At 40.2% G+C, this 11812-nt stretch overlaps 1 protein-coding gene across 1 annotated transcript in view; it reads right to left on the bottom strand.

Moving 5' to 3' along the window:
- SNAP91 (synaptosome associated protein 91) overlaps positions 1–11812 on the bottom strand; it is a 68897-nt gene that overhangs the window by 18898 nt on the left and 38187 nt on the right. The window contains 4 exon segments of the mRNA XM_035903892.1: positions 1–127; positions 676–783; positions 7049–7222; positions 7369–7383. Of these exon segments, the coding sequence (XP_035759785.1) occupies positions 1–127; positions 676–783; positions 7049–7222; positions 7369–7383 (424 nt within the window).

Raw genomic sequence — 11812 nt, 5'->3', positions numbered from 1 at the left:
GCAGGAACTGGAGTGGCTGCACTGGTTGTAGGGGTAACTACAGGAACAGCAGTCTCTGTTGGCTTCATAGCAAAGAGGTCCAGCTCAGGAGCAGCCTCTGCACTACCTTCGGATGGGGCAAAGGGGTCTTGTAAAAAGGAGAGGGGAAATATATGTGTATGCATACTTAGGATCAGTGAGGGAGGAAGTCAAGAACAAAGCAACTACAGGCAATGCACGTACTGCAAATACACACACACATGGAGAGGAGGTCGCTCTAACATCTAGCCTACTTATCCAGACACATTAATTCAGTTTTTCCAAAATCAAGACCATCTGAAAGGCTGAGCAGTCTAGTTGCTAAAGGGCAGAACTCTCAAAGGCTGTTTGACAAGGCCAAAAAAGACAGGAAATACGACAAAAGAATATCTAGTTTAAGAAAAGGTTACTGTTTACAAAACTCAGCAATGCCAGAATCATTTATTAGCACTACTGAATAAACATAAAGTTACAGGGACTCAGAAATAGGCAGTTTTGTTAAGCATGCTCTTCAGTCTAAGGTTTGTTTTGACCAATTGCAAACACTACGAGAATTTCAGAAAAACACACTGCCATGTAGTTTAAACAAAAAACAAAACAAAACAAAAAAAAAAGAAACAGCAAAACAAGAGAACTATCTAATGACATAAAACCCACCATTTCCTGAACATGCATCAAGAGCTGCTGCTACAGGGGTTGGGGTAGCTGGTGCTGCTGCCCCTTCAGCTGCTGCAGGGGCTTCCCCAGGAGAAGCTGCAAAGGCATCTTGGGTGCAGTTTAAGAACAGAAATTAAAAGGAAAAAGGATAAAGAGAAGAAAAATATAGTAAAAGAACCAAGTTAAATTGCACAGGTAGCTCCCCTTATACAACATGAATGTTGTTACTCTGACAGCAAGACAAGTCATGCAGCGCAAAACGCTTTGTCTCCCCCAACCCCACACGAGCAGGTTCTAGACAGGGTTTGAAGATGGAGTTTCTTGGGCTGCCCACAGGAAGTACAGTGAGTGTAAAAGAAGGCGTATATTCTCATTGTATAAGGGTTCAGAGCAGCATGCTCACGTACTACCCAGAATTAACTAATGAAGAAAGAGCAAAGGTATGGCAGTAAGTTGGTGTTAATAAAGGTATTAAAAACTTGCATGCTCAAAGCCCATAATACGTGTGATTAATCTGCAACTGTGAATTTACTTGCATAGTGCTTTGCAAACTTAAGCACTGTTACGAATAACAATCCAATCACGTTGGTAGAGATCTGCATCTACCAATTCTAGCTTTTGAGCCAAGTCAGTCATGCAACAGCTGGGAAATTGAACTTACTTGTTTCTTAACAGTATTCCAATCAGATCTTTCTGAAGCCATAACCTGATGCATAGGTTATATTTACTCAGCTTGCTTCCGACAGATCAAGAATGTTCATCTTAACTACTGGCCAGCCATAGTTTGTCTCTCCTTCTTTGAGGATCACCAGTCAAGTCAGGGAAAACAACTGTTTGGGGCTTTTGGAACGACTTGCTCATGAGTTTTCTTTGACTGTTTTTTTTTTTATTTGCCACTTGCTAAGTGGCATGTTTAAATTTCAAGCTCTGAACTTTCACAGCATTACTCCTAGGCTTAAACCACCATCTGTAGCTCCTAATTCCATGAAGTAGTCCTAATGGACAGTGCCATTTGGGCTATCCTCATAGGCAAGCATTTTCTTCACAAAAAGACTACGCAGTTGAGATTAAATACTTCAAGATGTTCATAAAGGCTAATTTTCTACAGCTACAAAGTTAGCAAGTTAAAAAAAATCCTGTTGGGGAATACTGTAATTGCACTGTCAAACTAGTACAGGAAAGTTTAACATGCTTTAACTTGAGTGTCAATTTTAAAATGAAAACAACCATTTTAAAAACAAGTTTGTGCCAGTTAATCTAAAAAGCTCAAAAGAACATGCATTGGAACTTCAACAGAAGAGATGAAAGCCAATTAGTCTTGTACAATAGAATTAAAATGAGTTAGTAGCAAAAAAAGGCCTGCTAATAAGCCATTTCAAATATAATTCTATTTTTCACGTAACAGGGTACAACAACAAAACTGGATGGCAGTTGTCCAAGTAAAAAAAATCATAATTAATCAAACATCACAGTATTGTATGTATACCAGACACTGGCATACACCACATAGAAGCAATTGAACACAGAACTGGACTGAAGAGTTTTGAATTGCACTACTTGAGAATACGCTACGCGTATGGTCATGTGTGTTGGGTTTTGCTCTACAAGTCCAGCTTTCAGATGGAGGGTTGCCCTGGGCTCTTTCAAAAGAACACATTCCTATCCCCACAAGCTTGTTGTCCAACAGCACTGTACTCAGTCAAGACTTCTTATAATTACCTCCCAGCATGAAATGGTAGACTCCAGGTTTCATATAAAGTGGGATTTCAGAATGCATAGTTAGTCATGAGTTCCATGTTGGGACCGCTTCAGCGTTAGAATAACACCTATTCCTGTCCAGAAGTAGAGTACTGAAGTTCCACGTGCAACAGCTGCAGAAATTCAGGTGGGCACAAATTCCTTCCAGCCCACACATGGAAGGGAACAGCTAGCTTGGCACTGGCAAGCTTGGCACCAGCTTTATTATTTATCGCTGCTTCTGAGTAAGGTTCTAGCTAAGCACTATCATTTTCTTTATCATCATCCTTGGATTAAATGGTTGGCAGGATAAACACCTAAGTCCATTATGGAATCTAATGCCATTTTAAGACCTTTAAGTATTAGTTACTCTGAGAAGTTAAAAAAACCTATATGAGTGTAGAGACAGACACCAGAACTGGTGACCCTCCAATTCACAGTTCAAACCAAGGGTGTTGGGTTTTTTGTTTGTTGGTGGCTTTTTCTGGGGGGTGGACATAGGGGTTTTTTGTTTGGGTTTTTTGGTTTGGAGGGGCTTTTTTTGTTTATTTGTTTGGGTTTGGGGGTTTTTTTTGTTTGTTTGTTTGGTTGGTTGGTATTTTTAAGAGTTAAAGCTCATCAAATTCTTTGAAGCCTTTCAAAAGGCCTTGCTGCACCTCCACAGATGCCCTCTGCTAGCACCACATCCAGAAATGGATACAATTAAGTACTGCATGTTTTAGTAATAAAAAAATAAAAATAAAAATAAGAATTGGACTAGTTATTTTCCTTTTTGTTCTTCCATATTGGTATCGTAACCCTATATTTGAATATCCAGCACTGTAAGAGATCTCCCTTTAAAGCAGTTACTATATTTACTGAGTTTATGCCACTTCCTTACATTTACACATGATCTGCTTCAAAAGTGAATCCAGCTTTTGACTTCTAGAATCAAGTAGCACATGATCCTCACTTGGGTTTATAGACAGCCTGGAAATTTGAAGAGATGTTCCTGAAACCTCTTCAAGTTCACACTGCACGGAACATGTATTAGGAGTGATAGGTATGTATTATGTACTGCGTAACACTTAAATTGTTAAATAAAAATAGTTCTTATTGCAATGATGTGTAAACAAGGGCATTTTTAAGTTGTGAAATACTGAAGTAATGCTTCAATATGTCTTGTCTGCAGCAAAATAAATGCTCCTGAAGAGTGGTCTGTTTAATTTTGTAAATGATGCCATGGCATCAATACATGACAAAAGTTACTCACGCATGATGATACCACAGACTTATAATCATTTAATGTATTATGCAACATGCGAAACAACCCTATGGAAAGTCACAAGTATAGGAAAGATCACAGAACTAAAGTGTAAGGGTGAGAAGAATTTTTTTCTGTTTCCACAGTTTTTTCCTCTTTGGTCATCCTTCATTACTTTTTGACACGGATAACCTGACCTGAGCTAACAAGAAATATTCTACTAGGCTCAGTGCTAGGAAGGAATCATAAGAATTATGCGTTTTTATTGTTGTTGTTTGTTTTTTAAATGAAGTACTAGTCTGCCATACTAGCATGTTCCAGAAAAAGGGACATTCATTAGTTCTCAAGTGCCAAAAAGTGTTGATGACTTTGCCTTTAGTTTCTTTAAAGAGAAGACTATAGTTCTTCTGCCTGCTTATGATTCACATCAGCTGGATGCCCAGGAACAGGCATTTGCACAGTGTCTGCCATGACGTGTTACTTGCACTGCTTTACGGTGTAATCACACAACAGAATATAACTCAAGAACACATCACTGGTGTCCCCCAAAACACTGTGTCCAAATTCTATTATGGAGATACCTAGCATTTTGAGCTATTTCACCTTTCTTCCACCTTTAGATTTCTCCCTCCCAGGAAAGATTCCAGCTGCACTTTGAAAACAGCCTCCTCTTGTTTCTCTTAGAAACAAGATAAGGAATTCTTCAAGTCAGCCCAAGTAACTGAAAGCTTGCCCATTAATCAGATAGAATTCTTAAAAAAAGCTATGCTGGATCAATCCTGCATTTCTCATCTGCTTTCCAAGATCATGTTAGAGATGAAGACATAACACAGAGCTGCTTTTCCTCTTAGAAATAAAGCCCAGTCATAGGCAGCAGGCAGGCCCCTACCAGCTAAAGTACTAGCAACATAGTGCATAAGAATAAGTCAGTCATTCCTGCAGTGTCTCTTCTGCTTCTTCCATCTCCTACCCAGCCTCTCTCTGCAGACTCTTTACATTCTTTCTCCTGAGATCACTGCTCCTGTACCTTCCCCTACCACACCTCACCCCAAGGAACCCTGTAAAGCAACTAAGAACTGGCAAGCTGCAAAAAGTCAAGGTGACCCTGAAGACTGTACCTCTAACAGCCCTCAAAGGTCAAATACCTACTTAAGCGTCAGCATGACTAGCACCAAAAAAGCTAGAGAGCAACACTGTTTGCCCAAAACCTACAACTTCTTGCACTGTACATAGTCTTAAAGTAGCAAGGAACAGTACACAAGTAGCATGGGACAGTACACAGCAGAAGCTTCAGGAAAAAAAATGCCAAAAAAGAAACAAAAAAAACCCCATAAGCAGAGAGATGAAAGTTCAATATGAACTCCAGGATCTTAAAGGGGTCGGGCCTGCGGGTGCCTTGAAGGCATTGCAAAAGTACCTTCACTGCTGAGTGTGTTCAGAGATTTTTCTTCTTGAGAATTAGGGGTTCTCAAATCCAGAAACTTGATGCTACTGCAAATAATGAAACCTTGCTTCTTCCTGAAGTGTTCTAGGAAAGAGTATTCATCTAATATACAAGCCACTGGAGTTTTATAGTATTTGAGCAACAAAATACATTCTCTTTAAATGAAGAGATCAAGTCACAAGTCTGGATACTGCAAAAGTAAATACTTTCCACTTTGAAGGATGAAGGCAACTCCACTTCTTAACATGTGCCACTAAATAATCTAATGATCAGTTACATCTCTAGAAACTAAAAGCATCCAGCTCTTTGCCACTTTATAAACATGAAAGTAGACACATATGATTTGGTAGCAGGCATTTTTCCAATCACAGAATAGTGGAAAAGATAGGGAAAAAAAAAAGGCTACACCTTGCTGCTGTAGTACTGGAAGAACAGGCAAGGGTAGGTGTTTTTTCTAATCCGGTTGCAAGTTTACAGTGATTTCTAGCCATTCAACTATTGTTTATATTTTTTAAAGTCATATATCTATGCTAAATTAATAATGCAATTTGAAAATGCTGCATCCAAGACTGGCTCAAACCCATTGCCTACACCTAGAAGTTTCACACACGATGCATCTGCAGGTGTGTTAATGAGCATAGGGCTTGGCTTCTGCAATGGGCTTCTCAGAGTAACCAACACCAGATCCTCTCTTGCTCCTGGTGGTGTCCAGTACCACTGCCCACAACTATTTTAAAATTGCTTCTGAACTGGCTGATCCTGTGGCACTTGGGCTATTATCCATTTTTGTAAAAGGAGGGGTTAAGCAGCAGGTAGCAGCTGTACTTCTTTCTTACAGCTTCTTAGCAGTTTTATTGGGGATGTCTTGGTGGTGCCTGTTGAAGTCAGCCCTAAACAAAACTTCTAACTGGGAACTTTCAGTCTTTAGGAAACACCTTTGTAGTCAAACTGTTTATGTATGAGACCTCTCCAGCAGTCCTGTCACTAGAAGCAACACATAAACACACCCCCACCAAGAATATACTGGAATTCAGTTTTGATAGGAAGTTATTACTAATTCCTGACATTCACTGTCATGCTGGAAGTACACATCAGAGGAAGAGACAACTAGAAAAATACAGTGGGCAGGTGATCTCAAACATGTTAGCAGTTTGTAAGTCAGAGCACTTCTCCGTTAACCCGGGCCGGTATAGCGTTGAAAAACAACAATTTCTGATGTGCTGTTGAGAAGTCTCCTGCTCTATGAGAGTGACAAGAAAGCTGACAACATACAGAGGGGACTTCATCCTTACTCAAGAGGTTAGCTGCTAACATTACAGACTGAAAGAGCACAACTAAAGAATGTTTCTCATACATTAGTTGCAGAGTTGGCATTTAGTACAAGTTCATTGCCACTTTCATTTACTGTTAATGCTATGTGAAATAAACCCCAGACTCAAGAACATTGAAATATAGTAATTTCAGCTAATCAATACTATATTTACAGGAAAGATCCAAAAGAAACACAACACAGCTCAAGCGTGACATGTAATGAAGGGGCAGGAAGCTGCCATGTCCATCCTCTCCAGCGCAATAACTATGAAAGCACAACTGCTTTTCTCAGAAATTGTAGTAACAGCGCATAGTTATTGACTAATGTGGAAAGAATACCTGCTTACCCCAGTGGGGACCTGAAAACTAATGTTCTTAGCTGTTCAATCATAAGGTAACTCAGTCTTAAGTGTGTACAGTCTTCCATTTCCATATATATGCAGAGGAGTCTATTTGCTAAAAGCACAGCAAACAACGAGGTAGTTGGACAGTTTACATTTCATGTTCCATCTAGCATCCAACACACGGTCCTGTCTGACATTGTTAGTTAAATTAGAGGCCTTGTTACAATAGCCAAACTCGATACTGCTTCGTGTACCTTACGAGCTGGCGTAGAGCACTAGAGCAACCAAACTAACCTCCAAAGAGATCCACTTCAGCTGCAGCAGCAGTAATAGTTGTAGTCGTAGTGGCAGCAGCTGCAGTAGTAGTTGTAGTATCAGTAGTTGCAGCAGTAGTTGCACTAGGCTCTGGAGCAAATGGATCTGAAATCTGTGGCTCAGAGGTAACACCGGAAAGCGCAGCCAGATTATCTATATGCAACCATACAATGAAGATCGAACAGGAAAAGTAAGGGGAAGAGGGAGAGAGACCACAATCGCCACAACTCCAGAAAGTTGGAGCTTTTAACAAGGAGTCTTAACATTCGAAAGTCTTAGAAATCAAAACCATTACTCACCCTCTCCCAAGAGGTCTAGCGATTGTCCATTAAAATGACAGCAAAATAAAGAAACAGACCAATTAGAAGAACTGCCAGATTGAAGATGTTCATTAGCCTTATGTTCATTCTCTAAGTTACATGTCTAGGTTAAACATAATTTCTGCACTTGATTTTCCAACATTCAAGAAGTTATTGTTACATGACAAGGCTCACTCTGTTTAATAGCTCTAATAAAAACAGAACGAGTACATGAGTTTCACGTATTTGATAAGTTCCTTAACTTCTAATCAGCAAGGTGTTCAAACACTGGTAGTATTTATCATTTCTGTTTTATACAGCTTCATTTCTTTTCTTAAACTGTAACAGAGAGAACCAAGCAGTGGCCTGTAAAGGTTGACAGGAAGGTCTCCTACCTTTCACTATCCCAGGGTAAAGCCAAGAACCACTTCTTTAGAAGAGCAATTCACCATTTTAGAATCATAGAATAGAATCATTTAGGTTGGAAAAGACCTTTAAGATCATCAAGTCCAACCGTTAACCTAACACTGCCATCCCACCACTAAACCATGGCCCTGAGCACCTCATCTACCCGTCTTTTAAACACCTCCAGGGGTGGGGACTCGACCACTTCCCTGGGCGGCGCCTTCCAATGCTTGACAACCCTTTCAGTGAAAAAAGTTTTCCTAATGTCTAACCTAAACCTGCCCTGGCACAGCTTGAGGCCATGTCCTCTGACATCAGTTAGATTGAACTCAAAGACAGGGGAAGCTTTGCCTACATAAAAACCAACTATAAGCTATAAAAACCTGTGAAAACTAACCAGTTTGGCCTATTAAATTTTTATACTGCCATTAGGATAGTCTGAGCTCAACAACTAGCTATTTACTAACCAGTAGCTCAGTGTTGCTCCTAGATTCATTGTACACATAACAGGGTCATGGGTTCATCTGATCCACACTGAACAGCAAGCACAGAGTCCAGATGCTTTACTATGGGTCAGGCTGTAGGAAGCAAAATGCTTTGAGCCAGCACAGCTCAATCTTCACAAGTTTGTCTTTATTTTACAACACTTGTTAAAAAGGCACCGAGAAACCACATGTACATATTTTTTTGTAATTGGTTCTTTGGGAGAGCTCTGCTTGAGCCTGACTGCACGAGCTGAGGTAAGTCAAAATACCGTTCTGAAAGAGTTGCATATTAAAAATGCAGCACTCTGGTATCTCATTACTGCACACCAGGTGGACGTCTCACAGCTAGACTTGAAATAAACAACTGTTGGCAAACTTTTACCTTCTATTAGCTTATTCTTCAATGCATTTTTGTTATCCAGTTATGTTATGGACCACAATGCAGTGAAATTACAATTATCCAGCATGACAATCTACACTTACTCTTAATATGGGAAGGATTAAAACCAATGCTTTATTGTGTAGTAATACTAAAGTAACAATACTAATAGCAAATCCATTTTCTAAGGCATACTGCAAGGTAGTTCAGAGCAGAAATTCAAGTCAATTTGCTTTTATTTCCGAGAGTCAGACCTCGAGAGGATGCAGAATTTGACCTACTGTATTTTTTATAACACTACAGTCTAGTTTGTCTGCCAAAAGTCTATCTATTCACCTTGCGGTATGCTGCAGTCAGCTTATTACCCTACCTTGATCATCTCCTGTTAGCACAGAAGTTACAGTTGATTTGCTAGATAATTCATGTTGTATTTCAGAAATACACTAGATATACAACAAAATATACAGTATATACAACTAAATAGAGTGTACTATACTGAATATAAAGTGTATGCCAGAATACATAGAATCTATATTGCCAGTGAGACTGAGAAAGCAGGACTGTTTGGTGGTGACATATATTCCCAAGGTTTATGTGACATTTAAAGTGCCAGTTTGATGCTGCATCTTGAAGTACTTGATATTCACATTTTCCTATCTATTCTGAACTGCAGCAATTCTTCCAGCTTCCTCTCCTTACTACTTCTTTCTCCTGAGTTCCCGCATTAACTTGCTGTGGGCCAGAAGGGTTTTTGCAGACAAGGAAGAAGCTCAAGTAGCAGGGAGGCACTGTTACACATCCTCCCAAAAGTCCTGGGTGGAAAGAAGGTCATCTTGTCCAGCCTCCTGCTCTGAACAACATTACACCCAACACCAATTCAGGGCCATCATGGATTTGTCTAGTCAGGTCTTGAAAAATCTCCAGGAACGGAGAGTCTGCTAGCTCACATTGGGGATCTACTCCAGTACTGCTGTACCCTCCAAGTGAAATAATTCTTTCCTCATGTCCAACCAACCTCTGAAGCTGCTGTCTGTTGTTATTACCCTGAACTATAATCAACAATCATTCCCAGGAAATTTTTGGCTGTGGTCTGTAAGTGCCCTTCAAGTAGTTGTAGGCCACTATTAATAGTTCCCCTTAGCCTCTTCTTTGTTGATGACAGAGGCCCAGCTCCCTCAATCTCACTCCGCGGAGATGTGCTCTCAATCCCTGGAGTCCTGGTAGCCCTCTGCCAAGTCCCTCTCCCTTATAACAGGAGAGACCAGAACTGGATGCAATATTCCTGATGTGGCCTCATCTGCACTAATTACAGAATCACACAGAATCACAAGGGTTGGAAGGGACCTCAGGAGATCATCCAGTCCAACCCCCCTGCTAAAGCAGGTTCTCCTAGAGCATGTTACATAGGACTGCATCCAGGCGGGCTTTGAATATCTCCAGAGAAGGAGACTCCACAACCCCCCTGGGCAGCCTGTTCCAGTGCTCCATCACCCTCAGAGCAAAGAAGTGTTTCCTCATATACAACTGAAACCTCTTATGCTTCAGTTTGTGCCCATTGCCCCTTGTCCTGTCACCAGACACAACTGCAAAGAGTCTGGCTCCATCCTCGTGACATCCACCCTTAAGATATTTGTATGTGTTGATGAGGTCCCCTCTCAGTCTTCTCTTCTTCAGGCTGAACAAGCCCAACTCTCTCAGCCTCTCCTCATAATCAGAAGGCTCTGTAGTACCTATGAGACCGTGCAATTTATAATGACCACCAGATTCATCCTGCAGATTTAGTTCAAGTAAGTAAATAAAAAACCCCAAACCCAATCCTTAACACAAGCTCAAAAGTTTTCTCATTACCAGATGAAACATTAATGGAAATTTCAGTGTTTTCACAACAAAGCCATTTCAGTTCTCAATTCATGCATGTCTGACATGGTCTTTAGCAAGTATTTAAAACAGTTTAAAAAAAAAAAAAAAAAAGAAAAAAAGAGCAAGATTCCAAGGCAGTAACAGGTCCTCATACCTGGACTCCTGCCAGCAGTAAAGCAGACAAACTTGAAGCTTACTAAGTTACCAAAATGCTATTCTGAAAGGTAAGACTGAAGTATACTTGATGAGGTTAGCGATAATCCTGGCCAAAGGAGAAGTTAGCTGTCCTTTTCCATTGTGGAATAAGAGGACTAGGTGCATTACTAGTCAATTTTAAAGTTTTCAGTAATTCAGAAGAATAAAACCACCTCAGTTCCAAACTACAGGTGCTTTGTCTAGAACAGCAAAGTGAAAAACCAAATAAATCAGCTTTCAATTGCAATGCAAATCAATATTTTACACTATTAATGGCTATTTATTCTGCATAAATGAGAAACTGCTTAAAGAAAGTTGTCCGAGAGGCCTGAGCTCTTTTGAACATCTCAAAAGCTTGTGTTCCAGTACTTGGCCATGACAAAGCAAGACAAATAGGATGCAATCACAAATTGCAGAATAATTAGTCCCAGGCATCCTAGAATACATGATCCTCTGGTCTTGCTTTCTAGGTAAGATTACATTTCAGTTAATAAAATTGACCATTCTGCAAAAAAAAAAAAAAAAATATTCAATTCAACAGATTAAATAGGAATATGCAAAACATGGCCTACATGACAGCAATAGCTATCCTCTCATAATGAAATGTCTGAGATACAATGTAATCTTTAATGAAAATGCTCTTTAAAGCTAAGAACAAAAATAGGGAATGCAGAAGCCACTAGTACCCAGTATTAGGATTCATAGCAGTCAGCATGACTCAGTGTAGTATTCCTGCCATGAGAGGGCTGATGAGTTCATTAAGCTGCCACACACATGAGGATCTCTAAAGATTACACCACAGTGGGTTTACACCTATGTTAGATCACATTTACTGGCCTAATTCCTTGTCTTCACAGGACAGGCGTGAACATCGCCTACATTTATTGCCGGCCGCTTCCGATCACCAGCTGCTAGTGCTGTCTGGAACAACTGGCTCAGTTCACCACGGAGCTCAGATTTCAGAGAGCTGGTGAGGTATTCCTACCTGAAAGCAGCTAGCCCTCTACTTCTATTTTCATATTATTCTTCTAAGCAGACGAGGAATTTTTTAATAAAATATGTTACGGGTTGTCAGAGGTAGCCACACTTGCAGCAGAAGTAATTTGCCACCATGGGCTTT

This window comes from Egretta garzetta, unplaced genomic scaffold, assembly GCF_000687185.1.
Source record: "Egretta garzetta isolate BGI_Z169 unplaced genomic scaffold, ASM68718v1 scaffold430, whole genome shotgun sequence".
Taxonomy (NCBI): Eukaryota; Metazoa; Chordata; class Aves; order Pelecaniformes; family Ardeidae; genus Egretta; species Egretta garzetta.
The sequence above is the reverse complement of the archived record's forward strand: the minus strand, read 5'-3'. Positions and strand labels throughout refer to the sequence as shown.